A 26635-nucleotide genomic window follows, 5' to 3' on the forward strand; every position below is an offset into this window, starting at 1 on the left:
CCACCAGCCCTGGAGAATCAAGGACTGTTTGATAATCGACAAGATGTTCACCTCAGGTAAACCCCCCCCCCCCACTCACTCACTACTCACTCACTCACTCACTCACTCACTCACTCACTCACTCACTCACTCACTCACTCCAGTCCTATCAACTACATAAGGAACCCCATCTCACACAACACTTAGTATACATTACACAGAGTGTCATTCCGTGCACAGCCGCCTCACATCTCCTCCATTGACTAAACCATGTCAGAGGCTCGCAGTCTCAATGGAACTGGAGCCACGTGAGGAACCACCGAGTGAGCTGAAGCCAGCGAGTTGCCATGCCGAACGTTGCGACGTTCACTTGAGCCTACTCATCGCCGTTTGAGTTATGTACCCATAGAGTTATGTACAGATAGAGTTATATACAGATAGAGTTATGTACAGATAGAGTTATATACAGATAGAGTTATGTACAGATAGAGTTATGTACAGATAGAGTTATGTACCGATAGAGTTATGTACAGATAGAGTTATATACAGATAGAGTTATGTACAGATAGAGTTATGTACAGATAGAGTTATGTACATAGAGTTATGTACAGATAGAGTTATGTACAGATAGAGTTATGTACAGATAGAGTTATGTACAGATAGAGTTATGTACAGATAGAGTTATGGACAGATAGAGTTATGGACAGATAGAGTTATACAGATAGAGTTATGTACAGATAGAGTTATGTACAGATAGAGTTATGTACAGATAGAGTTATGTACAGATAGAGTTATGTACAGATAGAGTTATATACAGATAGAGTTATGTACAGATAGAGTTATGTACAGATAGGCACAGAATGGTAAATCATGTTGTGGGGACTGCTCTGCTTCCGGGTTGCAACCGGTTACGTCCACCGTAGGACTCGCCGTACACATGCATGGACTTTTGGGGTTTTCTAGGCGGCTATGCACGGTATACTACATTGTGTGAGTTCAGGCTGACATAAGACTGTGTTTAGAAGGCTGTGTAGTTCTAGCACCACAATCTTCCTCACACACCCTATTCAATTCCACATCGTAACACACACAATAAATTGCACAGATCGTTTGCAGTTTTTTTTTTTATTTAGTTCAGCTCAGGTTCATTCACCACAGTTCTGAACAGTTAACACACATCACAACACAGTTCTGAACAGTAACATAAGCTTCATAAGGTCTCTCTCTCTGTGTAGTTTCATAAAGTCTCTCTCTCTGTGTAGTTTCAAGGTTTCTCTCTGTGTAGTTTCATAAAGTCTCTCTCTCTGTGTAGTTTCAAGGTTTCTCTCTGTGTAGTTTCATAAGGTCTCTCTCTGTGTAGTTTCATAAGGTCTCTCTCTGTGTAGTTTCATAAGGTCTCTCTCTCTCTGTAGTTTCATAAGGTTTCTCTCTCTGTGTAGTTTCATAAGGTTTCTCTCTCTGTGTAGTTTCATAAGGTCTCTCTCTCTCTGTAGTTTCATAAGGTTTCTCTCTCTGTGTAGTTTCATAAGGTCTCTCTCTTTGTGTGGTTTCATAAGGTCTCTCTCTGTGTAGTTTCATAAGGTCTCTCTCTCTCTGTAGTTTCATAAGGTTTCTCTCTCTGTGTAGTTTCATAAGGTTTCTCTCTCTGTGTAGTTTCATAAGGTCTCTCTCTCTGTGTAGTTTCATAAGGTCTCTCTCTGTGTAGTTTCATAAGGTCTCTCTCTCTGTAGTTTCATAAGGTTTCTCTCTCTCTGTGTAGTTTCATAAAGTTTCTCTCTGTGTAGTTTCATAATGTCTCTCTCTGTGTAGTTTCATAAGATTTCTCTCTCTGTGTAGTTTCATAAGGTCTCTCTCTCTCTGTAGTTTCATAAGGTTTCTCTCTCTGTGTAGTTTCATAAGGTTTCTCTCTCTGTGTAGTTTCATAAGGTCTCTCTCTGTGTTGTTTCATAAGGTCTCTCTCTGTGTAGTTTCATAAGGTCTCTCTCTCTGTGTAGTTTCATAAGGTTTCTCTCTCTCTGTAGTTTCATAAGGTCTCTCTCTGTGTAGTTTCATAAGGTCTCTCTCTCTGTAGTTTCATAAGGTTTCTCTCTCTGTGTAGTTTCATAAGGTCTCTCTCTTTGTGTGGTTTCATAAGGTCTCTCTCTCTGTAGTTTCATAAGGTCTCTCTCTTTGTGTGGTTTCATAAGGTCTCTCTCTCTGTAGTTTCATAAGGTCTCTCTCTCTGTAGTTTCGTAGCAGGTGTGGTCCACCCATGGAAGGTTCCTTCATTCGAGCGCTTGCTGTGGAGGGCGTGTCGAGGTTACATCATCGTTGACTTCAGACCCATGGAGGATCGACCAGAGACCAGCGAAACGGTATGGGTGGACCATTCAACTCACACCTTTTAAAATGTTGTTTTATAGAAGAGAGAAGAGTCTAGGACGTGTGGAGCGTTGTCCAGGGTGTTTTAGAGAAGAGAGAAGAGTCTAGGACGTGTGGAGCGTTGTCCAGAGTGTTTTAGAGAAGAGAGAAGAGTCTAGGACGTGTGGAGCGTTGTCCAGGGTGTTTTAGAGAAGAGAGAAGAGTCTAGGACGTGTGGAGCGTTGTCCAGGGTGTTTTAGAGAAGAGAGAAGAGTCTAGGACGTGTGGAGCGTTGTCCAGAGTGTTTTAGAGAAGAGAGAAGAGTCTAGGACGTGTGGAGCGTTGTCCAGGGTGTTTTAGAGAAGAGAGAAGAGTCTAGGACGTGTGGAGCGTTGTCCAGAGTGTTTTAGAGAAGAGAGAAGAGTCTAGGACGTGTGGAGCGTTGTCCAGGGTGTTTTAGAGAAGAGAGAAGAGTCTAGGACGTGTGGAGCGTTGTCCAGAGTGTTTTAGAGAAGAGAGAAGAGTCTAGGACGTGTGGAGCGTTGTCCAGAGTGTTTTAGAGAAGAGAGAAGAGTCTAGGACGTGTGGAGCGTTGTCCAGGGTGTTTTAGAGAAGAGAGAAGAGTCTAGGACGTGTGGAGCGTTGTCCAGGGTGTTTCAGAGAAGAGAGAAGAGTCTAGGACGTGTGGAGCGTTGTCCAGGGTGTTTCAGAGAAGAGAGAAGAGTCTAGGACGTGTGGAGCGTTGTCCAGGGTGTTTTAGAGAAGAGAGAAGAGTCTAGGACGTGTGGAGCGTTGTCCAGGGTGTTTTAGAGAAGAGAGAAGAGTCTAGGACGTGTGGAGCGTTGTCCAGAGTGTTTTAGAGAAGAGAGAAGAGTCTAGGACGTGTGGAGCGTTGTCCAGGGTGTTTTAGAGAAGAGAGAAGAGTCTAGGACGTGTGGAGCGTTGTCCAGAGTGTTTTAGAGAAGAGAGAAGAGTCTAGGACGTGTGGAGCGTTGTCCAGGGTGTTTTAGAGAAGAGAGAAGAGTCTAGGACGTGTGGAGCGTTGTCCAGGGTGTTTCAGAGAAGAGAGAAGAGTCTAGGACGTGTGGAGCGTTGTCCAGGGTGTTTTAGAGAAGAGAGAAGAGTCTAGGACGTGTGGAGCGTTGTCCAGAGTGTTTCAGAGAAGAGAGAAGAGTCTAGGACGTGTGGAGCGTTGTCCAGGGTGTTTTAGAGAAGAGAGAAGAGTCTAGGACGTGTGGAGCGTTGTCCAGGGTGTTTTAGAGAAGAGAGAAGAGTCTAGGACGTGTGGAGCGTTGTCCAGGGTGTTTTAGAGAAGAGAGTAGAGTGTAGGACGTGTGGAGCGTTGTCCAGGGTGTTTTAGAGAAGAGAGAAGAGTCTAGGACGTGTGGAGCGTTGTCCAGAGTGTTTTATAGAAGAGAGAACAGTCTAGGACGTGTGGAGCGTTGTCCAGGGTGTTTTATAGAAGAGAGTAGAGTGTAGGACGTGTGGAGCGTTGTCCAGGGTGTTTTAGAGAAGAGAGAAGAGTCTAGGACGTGTGGAGCGTTGTCCAGGGTGTTTTAGAGAGTATTGGGTGGTGTCTATCCTTTCTCAGAAGAATACAGTTTATTAGTAGAATACAGTTTATTAGTAGTTATAGTAATGTTTGTTTGTTTGATTGATTGGTTGATGTTTGTGATTGGTTGACATGCAGGAGGAGGAGCCAGTGCAGTGGACGGTCTTCCTCATCTCCTATTGGGGCGACCAGATTGGACAGAAAGTCTCCAAGATCTGTGATTGGTGGGTGCCGTTGCTGTGGCAACGTTCAGTTCAGTTCATTTTTTTTTTTTGGGATATTAGACACATAACATAAATAGTGAAATACATTTAGTTAATCACCATGTTTTACATGTTGCTACTTTATATACATTTAGTTAATCACCATGTTTTACATGTTGCTACTTTATATACATTTAATTAATCACCATGTTTTACATGTTGCTACTTTATATACATTTAGTTAATCACCATGTTTTACATGTTGCTACTTTATATACATTTAGTTAATCACCATGTTTTACATGTTGCTACTTTACATACATTTAGTTAATCACCATGTTTTACATGTTGCTACTTTATATACATTTAGTTCTACTTCATTCCTACTGACCGCCAGAGGCAGTGTTTTCAACACCTGGATATCATCGCGCGCTCGCGCATAGGTCGAATATTAATACCAACAAAGTCACTCGTGACCTGTGTGCACGCACGCCACCTATATAGGTGCGGGGCGCACAGCGTTCATCCTCTTTCATCTTTTCGCCTCCAGAAGGCGTAGGTCGATACTTGCAGCTGCGCGTGAAGTTTCGTAAACCAACACGGTTGGGGCTACGGACTGCGGTCCGTCCTCCAGAGACTGCGTAGCCTGCTACCATGGAATTACGTTACCCCGTTTATAGGGGCTGTCGGAAAGGAACAAGGAAGGAGAGAGAGAAAAAAAAGAACGCATGCGACGGTGAACGGAGTTGCTTGCTAGCATTGGAGCTAACGACAATAACACCGTTAACTTTCCCCGCTCCACCGTTGTTGTTGAACCTGGCACGGATAACTATGGAGCCATAGTTGTACATTGGCGACGGTGAGTGCATGTGTTGTGCTGTTTACAGACAAATAAAGTAAAAGAGGGGAAAGTATTCAGCGTTGAGGATGTATCCCATTCTGCCGCTTTGAGAAGACCGTCTCTCGCCTCGATGACACGACGGCGGTGGAGCCAGATTGACTGGTTAATGTGTCTCATAGAAGGTGTTCTTTCGCCTCGAGGAGACGACCAAAGCGTTAATGAGCGCAGTGGCAGATAACTGGGCTCCATTAAAGTACAAATACCTAAGCGAAATTGAACTTAAGTACAGAACTGAGTACATGTACTTAGTTACTTTACACCACTGTATGAGCGGCGCTCTTCTGTGAATGTTTTTGCTGAAAGTGGTTCTCACTTTGACGCAGACATATGGCGCTTGTTAGCTTGATTGCTATCCAATGGCTCAGTCAGTACACTGTCTACCTGTGAGCTTGTAGATCTGCTATTTTTGAATAGCCCAAAGTGTAAAATAATGCTTTTTAGCTCAAATCTAAAAATGACACAGTTCCAGGTCTTAATGGGATAAAAGAGGTCTCGCTGATCAATGACAGCTGACTTAAGCAGCATATATGCCAATACTGCCACTGTGTGTGCTTAACCTCACAGTTTGAGAGTGTATCATAGCTTGAGTGGGACTCGCTGCTGCTATTCAGGTTATACTGCTTTGTGCTTGGTAGTAAAATGGAATTATAATACTGGTATGGTTCAAGTGTGTCTTGCCTTGCCATCACTTGGTTATCATACTGTGGGTACTTGACACATGACTTGACACTGTGGCTTGAGTGGTTGTCGCTCCTTGCTACGACGAAGTTACATATTAGTAACATTGTACTCTGGGTACTGATAATCAATAAGCTTTGTTTATTGGCAATGGATCCCCATTAGCTGCGGCAAAAGGGAAACCAGCAGCTATTCTTCCTGGGGTCCAAGACAACATTAATTAACATTAATGTTAATTGTGTTAATTGTGTCCAAGACACAATACATTAACAAGTACATATGTACTTGACGCTGTAGCTTGAACGATTCTCACTCTGTTGCTATGGCTACGTTACCAATAGCACAAGTGTATCTCACTCTGCTGCTGTTACCCACTAATACTGTGTGTACCTGGTACTCACTACTGCTATTCAACATATGCAGTATACTGTGAATACTGATGTCATAGCTTGAGGGTATGTCGCTCTGCTGCTATCCAGATAATACTATGTGCTTGGTAGTGAAATATTCTTAAAGAATTCTATATGACGATAGAAGTGTGTTTCGCTTTGCCACTTCTTGACTATCATACTGTGTCCTTGACACTGTAGCCTGAATGATTCTCGCTTTGCTACGGCTACGTCATCAGTAGTATTGAGTGTCTCACTCTGTTGCTGTTGCCCATGGATTATTGCAACAATTGCTGGTCCCAGAAGGGAAGGTCCATTACTTGTGCCGGTCATGTCCTGACTATGGTGCCTGACACAGGCTATGGCTGTGAATGTTTGGCTAATTGCAGCGGCATACTGCTGGCAGAAAGGCCGACTGGGTTGGCCAGGTTGGGGCGGATTTGCCTCCCACAGGGATGCTAGCTTTGAGCCCTCTGGATGCTTTCTCAGCTAGAGGAATTGTCAGGATGACGAACTCTTGGCCACTGAATTGAAAGCAGTACATGGAAGTACAAATTCACAATACAAGGTCTACTAAATTGGAAAACTCATTAAGCACTGAGCTTGTTTAAGATGAGATCCCCATGCACACAAATCATGATGAGGCTGGACAGGGAAAAAAGAAACAAGAAATAATGACTGACAGTCATGTTATACCAGCTGCATGCTGTATTTTGCACTGGTAAGTGCCACTGCGGCGTGCCCCCCAATGGAATATAGCCTACCTCCCCTAGCATTGGGAGTGTGTATCGCTCCGCTGCTGCTGGTCGCTCCACTACTGCTTGTCACTGGACGAAAGAAGGGAAAAGGATTAGCGTTGAGAGTGCATCTCGCTCTGCCGCTTTGAGAAACCATGGCGGGCGGCCCACCGCCATATGGCGTAAGCATTAGGAGTGTGTCTCGCTCCGCTACTGCTTGTCGCTGGACGAAAGGAGTGTAAAGTATTAGCGTTGAGAGTGTGTCTCGCTCTGCCGCTTTTGGAGGGACCACGCCACTGCGGCGTGCGCCCACTGGAATATACCGCTGGCATTGGGAGTGTGTCTCGCTCCGCTGCTGCTGGTCGCTGGCCAGAGGAAAGAAAAAGGAGGGGAACCACGTGCGGCCCACCGTAACATAGCTTCAGCATAGTAAGTGTGTCCCACTCCGCTATTGCTTGTCGCTGGACGAAGGGAAAAAAAGGGGTCAGCGTTGAGAATGTATCCCATTCTGCCGCTTTGAGGAACCACGTGCGGACCACCGCAACATAGCTTCAGCATAGTAAGTGTGTCCCACTCCGCTACTGCTTGTCGCTGGACGAAAGCGTTGAGAGTACATAGCCCAGCTGGCCATATAACGGCTTGGCCTAGATGGATGCGTCCAACAACTATCGTCGTTGTACACCCTCGGTGCCGTACATCATGAGATTTGGCATGTGGGCCAGTTCCAGAACCTCTTACCAAGGGCTTGTCAGCCATGGGGAGTACAGCCCAATATGGCCTATACCTAAGGCTAGTGGTTGATGCCAACATTGCTTACTTTACTTACATTACCTTACTGTAAGTCGATCCGGATTAAGAGCGCCTGCTAAACGCCTTAACTGTAAACTGTGAGCATTGCTTCACTGGTGGTGTCACTAGATGAAGCTGTCGAGCTGGATGACCGTTGCTCATGGCCACAGTGTTAGTCTCTGATCTGCTAACTAAAGCCATGCCACAGCGGCTGGAATGTGACTTATTGGACATTCCCTTGACTACCTCGCCCTGGCCCTCCGGCATGCGAGTGTTGATGCGCAGACACAGCGCCTATCCAGCGCCTATCCAGCGCCTATCCAGCGCCTATCCAGCGCCTATACAGCACCTATCATTCTAGGCGTTTGCTTGCATGATTAGAGAATTGGCACTGTTTACTTTGGTAATGAGCCAGAGCCTCTGGGTGTCCCGGGTTCGACGCCAGGCCAGAAGTGGGTCGATGTGTGTCCCTGTCTGAGCCCCTAATTGCCCCATGAGCGCCGGAGAATGGCGGCTCACTGCTCCTAGTAGTTCTAGGATGGGTAAATAAATACAGTGGACAAATTTCACGCATGTACAAATGGGCATATATATTTGTGGCTTGGGCCTCAAACCCCAAGACTGCAACAGAATGGTGAGGGTCTCCAGCCAGTGTCGCTAATGCACTGGACCTGCGTGCAGTCCACCTGGCCCTCAGGATGTTTATGCCGTGTTCAATAACACAATATGTCAACAGTCTGCCTTCTGGGGCGCTTGACCCAGTCAGTCTCTGCAGGAGGCTAGGAAGCTCCTTTCGTGGACCTTGCCTCATCTTGCAAATTTCATAGCAATGCGCTTGTTGGGTGTACAGTCCAGGCTGCGGACTTGTTTCCCACTGGAAGCCTCTTGGATCCGATAGCAGTTCGGATCACGTGCATAGGTATGGCAGAGCGGTAGTACCGTTAGCCTTGAGGGCATAACGCGTTGTTGACTGTCGGTCTCCCTTCCGGGACAGACCAGTCCGTTAGGGCAAGATGCTCTGGCCTACTGCAGCTTCTCAATGAAGTGCCTTGGCCTCTCCACAGAGACAAGATCTCCTGTCACAGTTAGGGGGGGAGGTGCATGTGGCATCCTCACTCCTAACCTTCGGCTGCGTCATTGACCACTGAAATTCAATACTATTGTCCGAAAATTACTGGATTTTTGTGCATCGTACACCAGGGCGTTGCACGCCAGCGAGTGTAGACTGTGCTCTAGTCGGGACAAGGGCCACTGCATAGGTTGGAGCGTTGCTCTGTGCTTATGCTGCCCTAGATATCTGCGGATGATGTTAGATAGAGGGTTCAGCCTCTCTACCATTGAGATGCTCTCCGCGTGGGGCCCCCACAGGTTGCATGGGTGCCTTCATGATGCTTGCCTGTGGTATTGGAAGCTTTGTCCCCAGCCGGTACATCGGGCTGCTCTCAGATGACTATCTGCTAGTACTCTTTGTCCTCACTGCAAAAGTGAGTAGATGGGCTTCATGCCCTGGCCATTGCCAGAGACTGTTAAAGTGGGATTCCGATGGGTCTGGGTTTACCATATGGCCGACCCCTCCTTACGTCCTCAGAGGCTTTCTGCATTTTCAGCAGAGTCAGCTAGCCAGAGTCAGCTAGCCTGATGATTTGTTAGTTTGCTCCTCAACCAGAGGTGGAGCAACTGCATTCTAGTACCTGCCTATTGTGTCCCGTCCGGGCTCTGTGGCAGGACATAGCTGTGATGGAGACTTTCATTGCCGCGTTCAGGCAAATGTACGTCTTCAGGGGGCCTCTAGGTTCCCCCAAGGCCTTTCTTGACCGCGGGTGTTGCCAGAGCCTCTCCCTCAGTGATACAGGCTTGGAGCAGGCCAGGAGATGCAGCCGAATGGGCTTCATCTTTCATGGGCTTTTGCCCGCTCCTATATATAGTCAACCTGGCCGTCTCGCATCCTGTGGCGACGGCTGTGGTGTTGTCTGTTTATTCTATCTGCAAACCGACTTCGGTAAGCGCAGATTCCTCGTGACTATGTTGGTATTAGTCATCCAGGTGTTGAAAACACTGCCTCTGGCGGTCAGTAGGAATGAAGTAGAACGAGAGTTATGCATATAACTAAGGTTCTACGAATTCCGGATGACCGCCAGAGTTGACTGTCACTCGGAATCTCGTTCTCGACGAAAAGATTTCATGAGGATGAACGCTGTGCGCCCCGCACCTATATAGGTGGCGTGCGTGCACACAGGTCACGAGTGACTTTGTTGGTATTAATATTCGACCTATGCGCGAGCGCGCGATGATATCCAGGTGTTGAAAACACTGCCTCTGGCGGTCATCCGGAATTCGTAGAACCTTAGTTATATGCATAACTCTCGTTAATCACCATGTTTCCTCTGATTAACGTTTTTAACTTCCTCTCTCTCACACACACACACACACACACACACACACACACACACACACACACACACACACACACACACACACACACAGCTTCCGCACACAGACCTTCACGTACCCAGAGAGCACAGCTGACAGAGAGGAGATCCTCCAGGGGCTGCAAGGCAGGATAGAAGACATCAGATCTGTAAGTTTATTATTATTATTATTATTATTATTATTATTATTATTACATGAGGATAGAAGACATCAGATCTGTAAGTTTATTATTATTATTATTATTACATGAGGATAGAAGACATCAGATCTGTAAGTTTATTATTATTATTATTATTACATGAGGATAGAAGACATCAGATCTGTAAGTTTATTATTATTATTATTATTATTATTACATGAGGATAGAAGACATCAGATCTGTAAGTTTATTATTATTATTATTACATGAGGATAGAAGACATCAGATCTGTAAGTTTATTATTATTATTATTATTACATGATAGAAGACATCAGATCTGTAAGTTTATTATTATTATTATTACATGAGGATAGAAGACATCAGATCTGTAAGTTTATTATTATTATTATTATTACATGAGGATAGAAGACATCAGATCTGTAAGTTTATTATTATTATTATTATTACATGAGGATAGAAGACATCAGATCTGTAAGTTTATTGTTATTGTTGTTATTACGTGAGGATAGAAGACATCAGATCTGTAAGTTTATTATTATTATTATTATTATTACATGAGGATTGAAGACATCAGATCTGTAAGTTTATTATTATTATTATTATTACATGAGGATAGAAGACATCAGATCTGTAAGTTTATTATTATTATTACATGAGGATGGAAGACATCAGATCTGTAAGTTTATTATTATTATTATTACATGAGGATGGAAGACATCAGATCTGTAAATTTATTATTATTATTATTATTACATGAGGATAGAAGACATCAGATCTCATTGAGGACATTGAGAGCATTGAGGGTATTGAGGGTATTGAGAGCATTGAGGGCATTGAGGGTATTGAGGGTATTGAGGGCATTGAGGGTATTGAGGGCATTGAGGGCATTGAGGGTATTGAGGGTATTGAGGGCATTGAGGGTATTGAGGGCATTGAGGGCATTGAGGGTATTGAGGGCATTGAGGGTATTGAGGGCATTGAGAGCATTGAGGGTATTGAGGGCATTGAGGGTATTGAGGGCATTGAGGGTATTGAGAGCATTGAGAGCATTGAGGGTATTGAGAGCATTGAGAGCATTGAGGGTATTGAGGGCATTGAGGGTATTGAGGGTATTGAGGGCATTGAGGGTATTGAGAGCATTGAGGGCATTGAGGGTATTGAGGGCATTGAAAGCATTGAGGGTATTGAGGGCATTGAGGGTATTGAGAGCATTGAGAGCATTGAGGGTATTGAGGTCATTGAGGGTATTGAGGGCATTGAGAGCATTGAGGGTATTGAGGGTATTGAGGGCATTGAGGGTATTGAGGGCATTGAGGGTATTGAGGGCATTGAGGGCATTGAGGGTATTGAGGGCATTGAGGGCATTGAGGGCATTGAGGGCATTGAGGGCATTGAGGGTATTGAGGGCATTGAGAGCATTGAGGGTATTGAGGGCATTGAGGGCATTGAGGGTATTGAGAGCATTGAGGGTATTGAGAGCATTGAGGGTATTGAGGGTATTGAGTGCATTGAGAGCATTGAGGGTATTGAGGGTATTGAGGGTATTGAGAGCATTGAGGGTATTGAAGACCAGTCCCATGTTTAGTTGTTTAACCCTGTCTTCTTCTGAGCCAGCCTAGGGTAGCGAGTGAGAAAAAGGTGGGTCATGGGCCCCAGGCCGAGGAGCAGTCCAATCAGTTTGTGTTTGTGTGAAGGATAATAAGTGTATAATAATGTCCTCTCAGGTCCTGTCCCAGACAGAAGGATAATAACTGTATAATAACTGTATAATAACTATAATAACTGTATAATAACTGTATAGTAATGTCCTCTCAGGTCCTCTCCCAGACAGAAGGATAATAACTGTATAATAACTGTATAATAACTGTATAATAACTGTATAATAACTATAATAACTGTATAATAACTGTATAATAATGTCCTCTCAGGTCCTCTCCCAGACAGAAGGATAATAACTGTATAATAACTGTATAATGACTGTATAATAACTGTATAATGACTGTATAATGACTGTATAATGACTGTATAATAACTGTATAATAACTGTATAATAACTGTATAATAACGTCCTCTCAGGTCCTCTCCCAGACAGAAGGATAATAACTGTATAATAACTGTATAATGACTGTATAATGACTGTATAATGACTGTATAATAACTGTATAATAACTGTATAATAACTGTATAATAATGTCCTCTCAGGTCCTCTCCCAGACAGAAGCGTTCCTCCAGCAGCTCCTGGTACGAGCGGTGGCGGTTCTGCCTCAGTGGAAGGTTCGAGTCCAGAAGTGTAAAGCGGTTCAGACGGTCCTGAACCTCTGCAGTCCCTCTGTCACCGATAAGTGTCTGATCGCTGAGGCCTGGTGTCCTGTCAGCAAACTACCTGAACTACAGAGTGCTCTGAGAGAGGGAGGGGTAAGATAATAAAACTACCTGAACTACAGAGTGCTCTGAGAGAGGGAGGGGTAAGATAATAAAACTACCTGAACTACAGAGTGCTCTGAGAGAGGGAGGGGTAAGATAATAAAACTACCTGAACTACAGAGTGCCCTGAGAGAGGGAGGGGTAAGATAATAAAACTACCTGAACTACAGAGTGCTCTGAGAGAGGGAGGGGTAAGATAATAAAACTACCTGAACTACAGAGTGCCCTGAGAGAGGGAGGGGTAAGATAATAAAACTACCTGAACTACAGAGTGCTCTGAGAGAGGGAGGGGTAAGATAATAAAACTACCTGAACTACAGAGTGCTCTGAGAGAGGGAGGGGTAAGATAATAAAACTACCTGAACTACAGAGTGCCCTGAGAGAGGGAGGGGTAAGATAATAAAACTACCTGAACTACAGAGTGCCCTGAGAGAGGGAGGGGTAAGATAATAAAACTACCTGAACTACAGAGTGCTCTGAGAGAGGGAGGGGTAAGATAATAAAACTACCTGAACTACAGAGTGCCCTGAGAGAGGGAGGGGTAAGATAATAAAACTACCTGAACTACAGAGTGCTCTGAGAGAGGGAGGGGTAAGATATGAATATTAATATAATAATAATAAAACTACCTGAACTACAGAGTGCCCTGAGAGAGGGAGGGGTAAGATAATAAAACTACCTGAACTACAGAGTGCCCTTAGAGAGGGAGGGGTAAGATAATAAAACTACCTGAACTACAGGGTGCTCTGAGAGAGGGAGGGGTAAGATACATATTAATATTATCATGATTTATTATTATAATAAGGCCTGGGCCGTAGCGAGAGGAGAGAGGAGAGAGGAGAGAGGAGAGAGGAGAGAGGATGCATACTCACTTGTAAACCTGTTATGCAAACTTTGCAAAGTAGCCATTTGGGTATTTGGCTCATGAATGGAGGGGTTGTGTGGACGCACGTGCACATCGTACGTGTGTGTGTGTGTGGACGCACGTGCACATCCGTGTGTGTGTGTGTGTGTGTGTGTGTGTGTGTGTGTGTGTGTGTGTGTGTGTGTGTGTGTGTGTGTGTGTGTGTGTGTGTGTACAATACTAGCTCACAACTCTCAGCACCCTGACGCTCAGCAACAGGTTCTGTGTTGAACCAAACTCTCAGTTTCCATTTCCTTTCCTGTCCCAGTTAATTTCCTATCGCTTCATCTGATTGGCTCAGCAGCAGATAGAGAAACATGTGACACCTTCACCTTTTCAAATCTGCTGCTGAGCCAAAGGGAATATGAAAACTGGAACAGGTATGCCACCCTGTGGAAACACCTGGTACTACATGCTGTCCTCCTGACCTCTTCAATGGAACCATAAACATTCCTAAACTGATACATTTCTCTACCAGCTTGATCTTTTAACTAGAAAAAATAATAATTAAAGAATACAATGCAGAAAGACAGTATAATTTTAAATATGACTAAAACTTCATTCAATCATTCTCTCCATCAGAGGAAGAGTGGAAGTGGGGTGGACTCCTTCTACAACCGCCTGCCCTCCTCCACCCCTCCCCCCACCCTGTTCCCCATCAACTCCTTCACCTCAGGCTTCCAGAACATCGTAGACGCTTACGGAGTGGCCAGTTACCGAGAGGTCAACCCAGGTACTGTTAGCATAGCCACATGCTACCTAGAGGTCAACCCAGGTACTGTTACTGTTAGCATAGCCACACGCTACCTAGAGGTCAACCCAGACCTGTTACTGTTAGCCTAGCCACATGCTACCTAGAGGTCAACCCAGACCTGTTACTGTTAGCCTAGCCACATGCTACCTAGAGGTCAACCCAGGTACTGTTAGCATAGCCACACACTACCGAGAGGTCAACCCAGACCTGTTACTGTTAGCCTAGCCACATGCTACCTAGAGGTCAGGTACTGTTAGCATAGCCACACGCTACCGAGAGGTCAACCCAGACCTGTTACTGTTAGCCTAGCCACATGCTACCTAGAGGTCAACCCAGGTACCGTTACTGTTAGCCTAGCCACATGCTACCGAGAGGTCAACCCAGACCTGTTACTGTTAGCCTAGCCACATGCTACCTAGAGGTCAACCCAGGTACTGTTACTGTTAGCCTAGCCACATGCTACCTAGATTTCAACCGGATGCCTTTTTAGGAGACATTCCAATAGAGACACACAGGGACTACAAATGGCACGCCCACTAATGAGACTGCACCCACGCGAGGTCCGTTAGAACGATGTACTGCAGCTGTCAATGCAATCCCTGTGAGAGACATCGTAAAATACCATAATTTCATTGGTTGACTACTGAGGCTGTAGCGTTTGTTTTTGTTCTAATAAAGTGTCCCATTTGTTTTATTTGTCCTTTTTAATGTGACATATCTGCCATCTCAATATACAACCCACAACATACTATAAAATACTCCATCAATGTGTCAAAAGTTCTAGCGTCTAAAGTTTAATTGGTTGCATGGTATATACGTCACGGACGCATCCCTTAATGTTTTCAATACCCAGAGCTCATGTATCATTTTTATAGGCTATTTATTTTTGGACAATTATCCAAACAGCATCTTGGAAGATTATTTGTATTTTATTTCCCCAACTTACATTCAGGCAAGTTAATACAACAGAGGTAATTAAACCCACACATTTTAATTCTTCATGTACCGTCGGAGCTCTGCGATCGGTAAGTAGAACATGAATATAAGCCTATGAGATGTTCAGAATATAGACATGAACAAAGTCAGTCAGGATTGGGATGAGAATTCTCCTCTTCAAGGTCGGCGCTCGTAAAGACAGTGATGTCACTGAAATGTGTTAAGTTAATGTCATATAAAGATCATTTAGCATTAATTAACTTGTCTGTCTGCCGTCTCCCCTCTGCTGTGTTAACATTATGGGTTAAAGTTAAATGTGAAACACATCAACTATTGAGAAAACAAGAAGATATGTTGATAAAGACACTTTATACATTTGGAAACATATTTTTATCCAACTCTATATGGTCTCCAGTTCATGTAGGATCATTTTAAAAGTAGACTAACTCTCATATTAATGTCATAGAGAATGCTTGGACAGCTGCAGTACATGGTTCTAACGGACCTCGTGTCCCTCTGTCTCTATAGGAGAGAGAACGCTTCTGAACCATTTCTTCTGAACCTAAAATGTTGATGTCCTCACAAGTATAGTAATACAAACCTGTGTGTGTGTGTAGCGGTGTACACCATCATCACCTTCCCCTTCCTGTTTGCCGTGATGTTCGGTGACGTGGGTCATGGTCTCCTGATGACCCTGGCTGCTCTGTGGATGGTCCTAGAGGAGAGGGACCCCAAGCTGAGGAACAGCACTAACGAGGTACACACGCACGCACGCACGCACGCACGCACACACACACACACACACACACACACACACACACACACACACACACACACACACACACACACACACACACACACACACACACACACACACACACACACACACACACACACACACACACACACACACAGACATTAGGGTTGCCAGCGGCGACGCCCCGTATTTTGACCTAAAGAGGCATCCCGTAGGGGACGTCACTTGTCCCGGGTAAAGGACGGGTAAAGGACACTCCGCTGTGGTGACGCTGTGGTGACGCTGTGGTGACGCTGTGGTGACGCTGTGGTGACGCTGTGGTGACTCTGTGGTGACGCTGTGGTGACGCTGTGGTGACGCTGTGGTGACTCTGTGGTGACGCTGTGGTGACTCTGTGGTGACGCTGTGGTGACTCTGTGGTGACTCTGTGGTGACGCTGTGGTGACTCTGTGGTGACTCTGTGGTGACGCTGTGGTGACGCTGTGGTGACTCTGTGGTGACGCTGTGGTGACGCTGTGGTGACTCTGTGGTGACGCTGTGGTGACTCTGTGGTGACTCTGTGGTGACGCTGTGGTGACGCTGTGGTGACGCTGTGGTGACGCTGTGGTGACGCTGTGGTGACTCTGTGGTGACGCTGTGGTGACTCTGTGGTGACTCTGTGGTGACTCTGTGGTGACTCTGTGGTGACGCTGTGGTGACGCTGTGGTGACGCTGTGGTGACGCTGTGGTGACGCTGTGGTGACGCTGTGGTGACTCTGTGGTGACGCTGTGGTGACTCTGTGGTGACGCTGTGGTGACTCTGTGGTGACTCTGTGGTGACTCTGTGGTGACGCTGTGGTGACGCTGTGGTGACGCTGTGGTGACGCTGTGGTGACGCTGTGGTGACGCTGTGGTGACTCTGTGGTGACGCTGTGGTGACTCTGTGGTGACGCTGTGGTGACGCTGTGGTGACGCGGTGGTGACTCTGTGGTGACGCTGTGGTGACGCTGTGGTGACGCTGTGGTGACGCTGTGGTGACGCTGTGGTGACGCCGTGAGCGTGGAAGAGCTGATAGAGAGAAATGCCCCGGCCCTTCTAAAAGAAAATACTTTGTTCTTAAAACAAACAGGGAGAAGAAAATCTGTGTTAAGTCCATGAGAAAGATGTGTCAGAGCCTTCTGAATCTGTGCCTTGTGTCAGACGGACTCTGTCTGACTCTATAACATGTTAGAACTCTCTCTAACTCTCTGGACCAGAGCTATGTATGTCAGAGAGAGTTTTATAACATGTTAGAACTGTCTCTAACACTCTGGACCAGAGCTATGTATGTCAGAGAGAGGTTTATAACATGTTAGAACTCTATCTAACGCTCTGGACCAGAGCTATGTATGTCAGAGAGAGGTTTATAACATGTTAGAACTGTCTCTAACACTCTGGACCAGAGCTATGTATGTCAGAGAGAGGTTTATAACATGTTAGAACTGTCTCTAACGCTCTGGACCAGAGCTATGTATGTCAGAGAGAGGTTTATAACATGTTAGAACTGTCTCTAACGCTCTGGACCAGAGCTATGTATGTCAGAGAGAGGTTTATAACATGTTAGAACTGTCTCTAACGCTCTGGACCAGAGCTATGTATGTCAGAGAGAGGTTTATAACATGCCGGCACAGACATGCTCAAGCGGGCGACGCAAAATAAAGGTGCCTCTAACTAACATTGCTCTACCGAAAATAAATGTCTGCATGTGAGGTTACGTTAGTATATCATATTAGCTTATAGTTAGTTAGACACAGACTGAGCTGACAGCATGGACTGCACTAACCAGCTGAACAGTGCAATGTTTAATGATTCAAATACTGCAAAGGAGATCCAAGGCTGAGATGATAACAGCCCCAACTCTCTGTGTGTGTGTGTGTGTGTGTGTGTGTGTGTGTGTGTGTGTGTGTGTGTGTGTGTGTGTGTGTGTGTGTGTGTGTGTGTGTGTGTGTGTGTGTGTGTGTGTGTGTGTGTGTGTGTGTGAGTGATGTCAACGGAAGCACTGGACTGAACTTAGACTGCAGGGAAAGCTTGCCTGTCTCCTGACCGCTGACCACTCTGTGTCTCATACAGTGTTTAAAGGTGTAGCTCTTGATGAGGCCATCATCACCTTCACCTTAAAAGCTAGGCTCCAGGTTTTACCATCTAAGCTTAACCTTTCCATCTGGCTCCCTGACAGCCATAGCCCACACTGTATACATCACGACCACGCACAGATTACTGAAACCATGGCCCACATTCTCAATGGTTGCCATGCGTACAGAGGGCTTTACATTTGTAGACATGATAGAATCGTGGATCTGATTGCAGACAGTATCATTTCCACATTCAGGTCATCTGCACCAATGCTGTATAAGCACTCCACTGTGAAGCCGAGTATGTTCAATCTGTGTAGTGATGTCTCAATGTTCTCTCATATAGCAGCAAACACCCCCGATATTGTTGTTGTTGATGAGAATAGTAGAGAGGTTCTCATTTTAGAGGTTGGCTGTACATTTGACCACAGCCTAGAAGAAGCCTTTATAACTAAGGTGGTGAAATATCAACTGCTAGAGCAGACCATGTCGCATCTGGGCTACAACTGTAAACTTTTAGTTTTCATATTTGGCAGCCTGGGCCATGTTCATAAGCTCGTTGTTAGAGGCCTTCAGATGGCTGGTCTCTCAAAGAGAAGAGCCAAACAGCTAGCAAAATATTGCTCAAGTGTCAGCTATCATTGGCAGTCGCGCTATTTGGAGACGGCGCTGCTATCTGTACCCTTAAGCTGTATACTGCCTGTTTGGCCCTACGTGTGTGTATAACTGTAACTGTGATTGCCTTTGTCGGCACGTATGCCGTAGTAACCCACAGTGTGAAATTGCACTACCAGTATTTGTGTCCTTTAGACCTTGTATTTATGTGGACATAAATAAAGAATTTAAATGTGTGTGTGTGTGTGTGTGTGTGTGTGTGTGTGTGTGTGTGTGTGTGTGTGTGTGTGTGTGTGTGTGTGTGTGTGTGTGTGTGTGTGTGTGTGTGTGTGTGTGTGTGTGTGTGTGTGTGTGTGTGTGTGTGTGTGTGTGTGTGTGTGTGTGTGTGTGTGTGTGTGTGTGTGTGTGTGTGTGAGAGAGAGCTTATTTGAATCTCTGGGTGTTGGCAACCCTAAGACAGACAGACAGACGGTCACTCGTTGTAACTACGCTAAATTTATAAAGCGCTTTTATCCAAATCGCTTTACATAGATTGTGCATTACATTCACCCATTCACACACACATGCATACACACATTCACACACACATTCACACACACATGCATACACACATTCACACACACATTCACACACACCGATGGAGGCACCAACCTGCTCATCGGGAGCAATTAGGGGTTCAATGTCTTGCTCAAGGACACTTCAACACTAACTCTGGGGGAAACCGGGATCGACCGGCCACTCTACCCCTGAGCCACTGCCGCCCTGTAGATATGGTGTCTGTGTGTATATTTAAGTGTGTGTGTGTGTGTGTGCGTGTGTGTGGTCTTGTAGATCTGGAGGATGATGTTTGGAGGCAGGTATCTCATCCTGCTCATGGGTCTGTTCTCCATCTACACCGGAGCCATTTACAACGAGTGTTTCAGCCGAGGACTCAGTGTGTTCAACTCTTCATGGAACGTAGCACCCATGTTCCACAAGAACATCTGGAAGTAAGTACCTGTTCCACAAGATCATCTGGAGGCGTTGTAAGCTTGTAGATCTGCTATTCTCAACACTTTTGTGCAACACTTTTGTATGAGTTATTTGGGATTACATTAACAAAAGGACAACAATTAAAAGATGAACCTGAAGGACATGTTATTCCTGAACTGTTCAGCATACAGAAGGTTTTAGAATAACCACTGAGGACATGAACATTTACACATCTCCAGGGCCAGATGCAATGCATGGTAGGATTGTAAAGGAACTAGCTTGTGTGACTGAACCAGTAACAATGTTATTTAATAATACTTTGGAGGAAGCAACTTGACCTTGTGGTTGGAAAGAGGCATAAATCAGTGCAATTTTCAAAAAAAGGAAGTAAGGCAATAGCATGGAATTACAGACCTGTTAGTCTGACATCTGTGGCAGAACGAGGAGGCAGAACGAGGAGGACGTGAGAGGACGCTGGCGCTGGTTGTGTGCCGCTTCTCCGTTCTCCACCATTAGTTTTTATTTTACTTTGAGTTTTTTAAATTTGTGATTTATGCACAGCGGCCAATACAGACTACAACTGTCTGTACTACTCTTGGACTTTTGTGCATTTTAGCACGAACTGGGACGCCAATATTGACGGCTGTCATACCTACCTGCTGCCGTCCGTCTCCAACACCGACCAGCCGTGGATCCTCCCGCTATCGGTAGTCCTCCATCTGGACACCTCCACCTCCGTCCCGCGATGATGTGAAGCATCTACCCGGGAAGCCTCCAGCTTTCCCCGGTGCGGTTAGGCCTCGTTGCCTGGGACCGCTTCTTCCTGCCAGCTGAGCCGCTGTTCCAGTCCTCCATACCCATCCTGATCTTCTGCTGCTAAGGTGTTGTACCCGGACAGCCTCCCAGCTGTTCCCGGTGCGGTTAGGCCTTGTTGTCTGGGACCGCTAAAACCTTCAGTCAGCCAGCCAGCCACCAGTTAGCCATCAAGTCAACAGGCAACTGGTAGCTACAGCTAGCCCTGCTAACGGCTAACAGGATCTAGAAGAGAGAACGCTGGAGCAACACGGACAGTTTAGGCCTTTTATTTATTTTCGGTGCAAGTAAAACAGACTGACGTTTCGGTCTTTCGACCTTCCTCAGAGTCATAGGTGGCAGCATCAAGGTAGACGATTATATACAGAGGTGAGCATGGGCTGTGCTCTCAATAAACCAGTGGTGGATGGCCCTCTGTTTAGTGGTAATTACCTAGTACTGCATGTCACAATCTCAAGGTTGCGCCTATCAGTGGTGATTAGGCTTAGTTCTGGGCACCTCACAACTGCTGGGACTCAATAACTCCACCACTCCGATACACATTTCAGTCATCAAACAACTAGGAATCTTACGCCGTCCTCGCTACATTCACAAAAGTTCCCGTCGTAAGTTTGTTTACATCCGGTCTCGTAACTCCATTCATTCCATCTGGTCAACAGAACGCTCCGTCGCATGTGCAACACGTCATCAGAGCGCAGCCCGTTCTGGATCAAATATCAGCACTGGGAATATCGTGAGACCACTGCACTGCAGGCGGAATACAAACGTGGAGAGGATTTCAGCTTACTCCGGCCCCTGCAGAAATTCACCACCCCATCAACAATCAAGATTGAACTATTCAATTTACAAACCCTCAAACAAAAATCCTCTCTCATTCATGACCACATTCTGGACTTTATGTGCCTTGTTGAGACCTGGCACCAGCCAGGTGTTTATTCCTCCCTCAACAAAGCCTGCCCCAAAGGTTACAAATACCTGGAGAAAGCACGCAGCACTGGTCAAGGTGGTGGTTTAGCCATCCTGTACAGGACTGATTTGGACCTGTCCCGCCTCCCTCTGCCTGCACCTTCTTCATTTAAATGTCTTGGATTCAAATGCAAATGCAAACCACCTTCCATTATGACAGTTCTACTTACTTACCGGCCACCTAAACCAAACTCACTTTTTATTTCTGAACTGCACGATCTCCTCACAACACTCTGTACTACTTCCTCCAATATCCTGATTTTAGGCGATCTGAACATTCATGTTGACTCCCCCTCCTCCCCCCCTGCATCCGAACTACTACAACTACTGGACTGTCTCCACCTCACACAGCACGTTGATGTCCCAACACACCACAAAGGTCACACATTGGACCTTGTCATCAGTGACTCTGCCCTGATCAGTAACCTACAGGTGTATGACATGGGTGTGTCGGACCACAGGGTCATCTCAATGGAGCTCCCACTCCCCTCCCCCCACAACAAGCCCAAACGCCAAATCCATTTCAGGAACATAAAAAACATGAACCCTGACGCCATAGCCCTGGACCTCCATCACCTCTCCTCTCCATCACTTCTCCTCATCAGCCACTGAATCAGTTGACCTGTACAATAACACCCTGAGCCGTCTCCTGGATCTTCACGCCCCTGTCAAAACAAAAACAGTCTCTTTCTCACGCTCCTCCCCTTGGTTCACCAGTGAGCTGCGGAAATTGAAGGCAGCAGGCCGTACCCTTGAGCGCCGCTACATGGCGTCAGGGCTCACTGTCCACAGGCTGATATACAGAGAGCATCGAACGGCCTATTCAACGGCCCTCAGAGACACACGGTCAAAATTCTATTCTAACATCATTAATAACAGTTCCGGTAACTCCAAGCAACTTTTCTCCACCATAAATAACTTCCTTAAACCACAATCACCCACCCACACTGCCACCACAGAGGATCAGTGCAACAACTACCTTGATTCCTTCAGATCAAAGGTAAATACCATCCGCTCTGTTCTCTCTGCCTCCCCCACTCTACCTGTCCTGATTGCTGCCCCACAGCCAGTGATCTCCCAGCCTCTCCGCTGTTTTGTCAACATCTCACAGCGAGAGGTTGAGGACACCATCAGCAAGATGAAATCTTCCACTTGCGCCCTTGACCCCTTCCCCACAGCCCACAATGTCGTGTCATCAGCTGGCATGGGATTTCCTACCACTGCTACGCTGATGACACCCAACCAGAACAGTGCTGCTAGGATCCTGATGAGAGTGCGGAAATACGAACACATCACACCCATCCTCCATTCACTACACTGGCTTCCCATCTCTGTCAGGATCGAGTACAAGGTCTCCCTCCTCACACATCAGTGCATCTACAGCAATGCCCCTTCCTACCTAAAGGAACTCCTCAAACCCCCGAACTCCACCCGCTCCACCCACTCACTCCGCTCCAGAAACTCAAACGCACTCGAGCCCTGCACAACAAATCTCCGCACCATGGGGGATCGGGCCTTCTGCTCAGCAGCTCCTCGACTGTGGAATGCCCTCCCGGACCATCTGAGAGCACCAACCACAGTCCATTGACTGAAAGGGCCTAAAAACCTTCCTTTTTAACAAGGCATTTGCCTAGATAGAGATGTAGTTGTTTTTATCTTTTTAAACTTCTACTGTGTTCTGCTGACTTGATTTGAAGTTTATTCATTTCACTGTTTTATTATTATTGTTGTTTTCTTCTTTCTTTTTTTGTTTTTAACCTGTAGCACTTTGAGATTTGCTTCAAATATAAAGTGTTACAAATAAAATGTATTATTATTATCATTATTATTATTATTACATCTGAGTTATGTAAAACAATGGAAAAATGTATTAGGGCATACATTGTAGATCATATGAAGTCTAATGAGCTCTTTCGTAACAAACAGTTTGGCTTTATATCTGAAAGATAGACTAAACTCTCAGTTGATAAACGGTCAGCAGCTTTAGATAGAGGACAGTCAGTTGATTGCATATATTAAGATTAATATCAAAATGAAGGTCTTACTGCATAGATGACAGAGTTATAGGTTAGATACAGGATTTCCTTAGTAATAAGAAACAGCAGGTGGTTAATGGAGCCACTTCAGATTGGACCTCTGGAGTCCCACAGGGATGCGTATTAAGCCCTGTGCTTTTTGTTACTTACATAAATGATTTACCAAGTGTGATACAATCCCATATTTAGAATTATTACCAAGGACACTGACATAGCTCAACTTCAAGCAGATCTCCAGAGTACTAGCAACTGGTGTGATATGTGGTTTACTGAAATGAAATCCAGACAAATGTAAACAATTACACTTTGGGAAATTAAGTGCCAACTTGGCTAACTAACTATACAGTTGTGGATTTGGTGATTCATCAAATAAAGGAAGAAAAGGATATAAGTTGTGGTTGACAATTCATTAGAATTTCAAACACACATCTCTGAAAAAGTTTTTTTTTTTTAAATCATCTTGAATTATGTCAGTATGGTGTTCTTACAAAATCAAGTGCTTTATATTCATGTATTAGTGCTTTATATTCATGCATTAGTGCTTTATATTCATGTATTTAGTGTTTTACATTGTGCTTTACATTCATGTATTTAGTGATTTATATTCATGTGTTAGTGCTTTATATTCATGTATTAGTGCTTTATATTCATGTATTAGTGCTTTATATTCATGTATTAGTGCTTTATATTCATGTGTTAGTGCTTTATATTCATGTATTAGTGCTTTATATTCATGTATTAGTGCTTTATATTCATGTATTAGTGCTTTATATTCATGTATTTAGTGCTTTATATTCATGTATTAGTGCTTTATATTCATGTATTTAGTGTTTTACATTGTGCTTTACATTCATGTATTTAGTGCTTTATATTCATGTGTTAGTGCTTTATATTCATGTATTAGTGCTTTATATTCATGTATTAGTGCTTTATATTCATGTATTAGTGCTTTATATTCATGTGTTAGTGCTTTATATTCATGTATTAGTGCTTTATATTCATGTATTAGTGCTTTATATTCATGTATTAGTGCTTTATATTCATGTATTAGTGCTTTATATTCATGTGTTAGTGCTTTATATTCATGTGTTAGTGCTTTATATTCATGTATTAGTGCTTTATATTCATGTATTAGTGCTTTATATTCATGTATTAGTGCTTTATATTCATGTATTAGTGCTTTATATTCATGTATTAGTGCTTTATATTCATGTATTAGTGCTTTATATTCATGTATTAGTGCTTTATATTCATGTATTAGTGCTTTATATTCATGTGTTAGTGCTTTATATTCATGTGTTAGTGCTTTATATTCATGTATTAGTGCTTTATATTCATGTATTAGTGCTTTATATTCATGTATTAGTGCTTTATATTCATGTATTTAGTGCTTTATATTCATGTATTAGTGCTTTATATTCATGTATTTAGTGTTTTACATTGTGCTTTACATTCATGTATTTAGTGCTTTATATTCATGTGTTAGTGCTTTATATTCATGTATTAGTGCTTTATATTCATGTATTAGTGCTTTATATTCATGTATTAGTGCTTTATATTCATGTGTTAGTGCTTTATATTCATGTATTAGTGCTTTATATTCATGTATTAGTGCTTTATATTCATGTATTAGTGCTTTATATTCATGTATTAGTGCTTTATATTCATGTGTTAGTGCTTTATATTCATGTATTAGTGCTTTATATTCATGTATTAGTGCTTTATATTCATGTATTAGTGCTTTATATTCATGTATTAGTGCTTTATATTCATGTATTAGTGCTTTATATTCATGTATTAGTGCTTTATATTCATGTATTAGTGCTTTATATTCATGTATTAGTGCTTTATATTCATGTATTAGTGCTTTATATTCATGTGTTAGTGCTTTATATTCATGTATTAGTGCTTTATATTCATGTATTAGTGCTTTATATTCATGTATTAGTGCTTTATATTCATGTATTTAGTGCTTTATATTCATGTATTAGTGCTTTATATTCATGTATTTAGTGTTTTACATTGTGCTTTACATTCATGTATTTAGTGCTTTATATTCATGTGTTAGTGCTTTATATTCATGTATTAGTGCTTTATATTCATGTATTAGTGCTTTATATTCATGTATTAGTGCTTTATATTCATGTGTTAGTGCTTTATATTCATGTATTAGTGCTTTATATTCATGTATTAGTGCTTTATATTCATGTGTTAGTGCTTTATATTCATGTGTTAGTGCTTTATATTCATGTATTAGTGCTTTATATTCATGTATTAGTGCTTTATATTCATGTATTAGTGCTTTATATTCATGTATTAGTGCTTTATATTCATGTATTAGTGCTTTATATTCATGTATTAGTGCTTTATATTCATGTATTTAGTGCTTTATATTCATGTGTTAGTGCTTTATATTCATGTATTAGTGCTTTATATTCATGTATTAGTGCTTTATATTCATGTATTAGTGCTTTATATTCATGTATTTAGTGTTTTACATTGTGCTTTACATTCACACTGTATCTCATTGCAGCTCGTCGGTTCTGGCAGGAAGTCAGTATCTGTCCATGGATCCTGTTGTAGACGGAGTCTTCATCTCTCCTTACCCGTTTGGCATCGACCCGGTAGGCTACCGTCCTCCTACCCTAACCCTAACCCTACCCATAGACATATAAAGGTACCCTAACCCTAACCCTAACCCTACCCTAACCCTAACCCTACCCTAACCCTAACCCTACCCATAGACATATAAAGGTAGACACGCCTCCTCTGGCTCTGAAGCGTCTGTATGGCGGGCGCGCTTCCGCTTCCTTGGGGGGGGCAGCTGGAAATGTCCGCGTGCATCACAGAAGGGGCGTTCAGTAGGCCAATCAGAGGCAGGTGGGGGCGGGACAACTAGATTCTGACAAGTCCTGGAAAAGACGCGCTGTGATTGGCCAGTGCCCGTTCCCCCCATTTCCGGGGGGAACGGGCACTGGCCAATCACAGCGCGTATGGCGGCCACCATACGAAACAGGTCGCTCCAACGAACTGCAGAGGCCAATGAGGTGTCTAGGTTTCTATATCTATGCTCCTACCTGTATGAGTGACATCACATCCTGTGTGTATGTTGTACTTCCTGTCAGGTGTGGGGCTGTTTGTATGAGTGACATCACATCCTGTGTGTATGTTGTACTTCCTGTCAGGTGTGGGGCTGTTTGTATGAGTGAC

At 44.1% G+C, this 26635-nt stretch overlaps 1 protein-coding gene across 1 annotated transcript in view; it reads left to right on the plus strand.

The window, feature by feature from the left end:
• Positions 1 to 26635, plus strand: part of LOC308076248 (V-type proton ATPase 116 kDa subunit a 2-like) — a 37343-nt gene continuing 10708 nt past the window's right edge. The window contains exons 1-9 of the mRNA XM_080416451.1: positions 1 to 56; positions 2207 to 2333; positions 4010 to 4095; positions 10053 to 10146; positions 12361 to 12573; positions 14069 to 14219; positions 15794 to 15933; positions 19470 to 19627; positions 25959 to 26049. Coding sequence (XP_080272577.1) covers positions 2304 to 2333; positions 4010 to 4095; positions 10053 to 10146; positions 12361 to 12573; positions 14069 to 14219; positions 15794 to 15933; positions 19470 to 19627; positions 25959 to 26049 — 963 coding nt within the window. The 5' untranslated portion in view covers positions 1 to 56; positions 2207 to 2303. The remainder of the gene's footprint in view (positions 57 to 2206; positions 2334 to 4009; positions 4096 to 10052; positions 10147 to 12360; positions 12574 to 14068; positions 14220 to 15793; positions 15934 to 19469; positions 19628 to 25958; positions 26050 to 26635) is intronic.

The sequence above is a fragment of the Gymnoscopelus braueri genome, assembly GCF_963280865.1.
Source record: "Gymnoscopelus braueri genome assembly, chromosome: 20".
Classification (NCBI taxonomy): Eukaryota; Metazoa; Chordata; class Actinopteri; order Myctophiformes; family Myctophidae; genus Gymnoscopelus; species Gymnoscopelus braueri.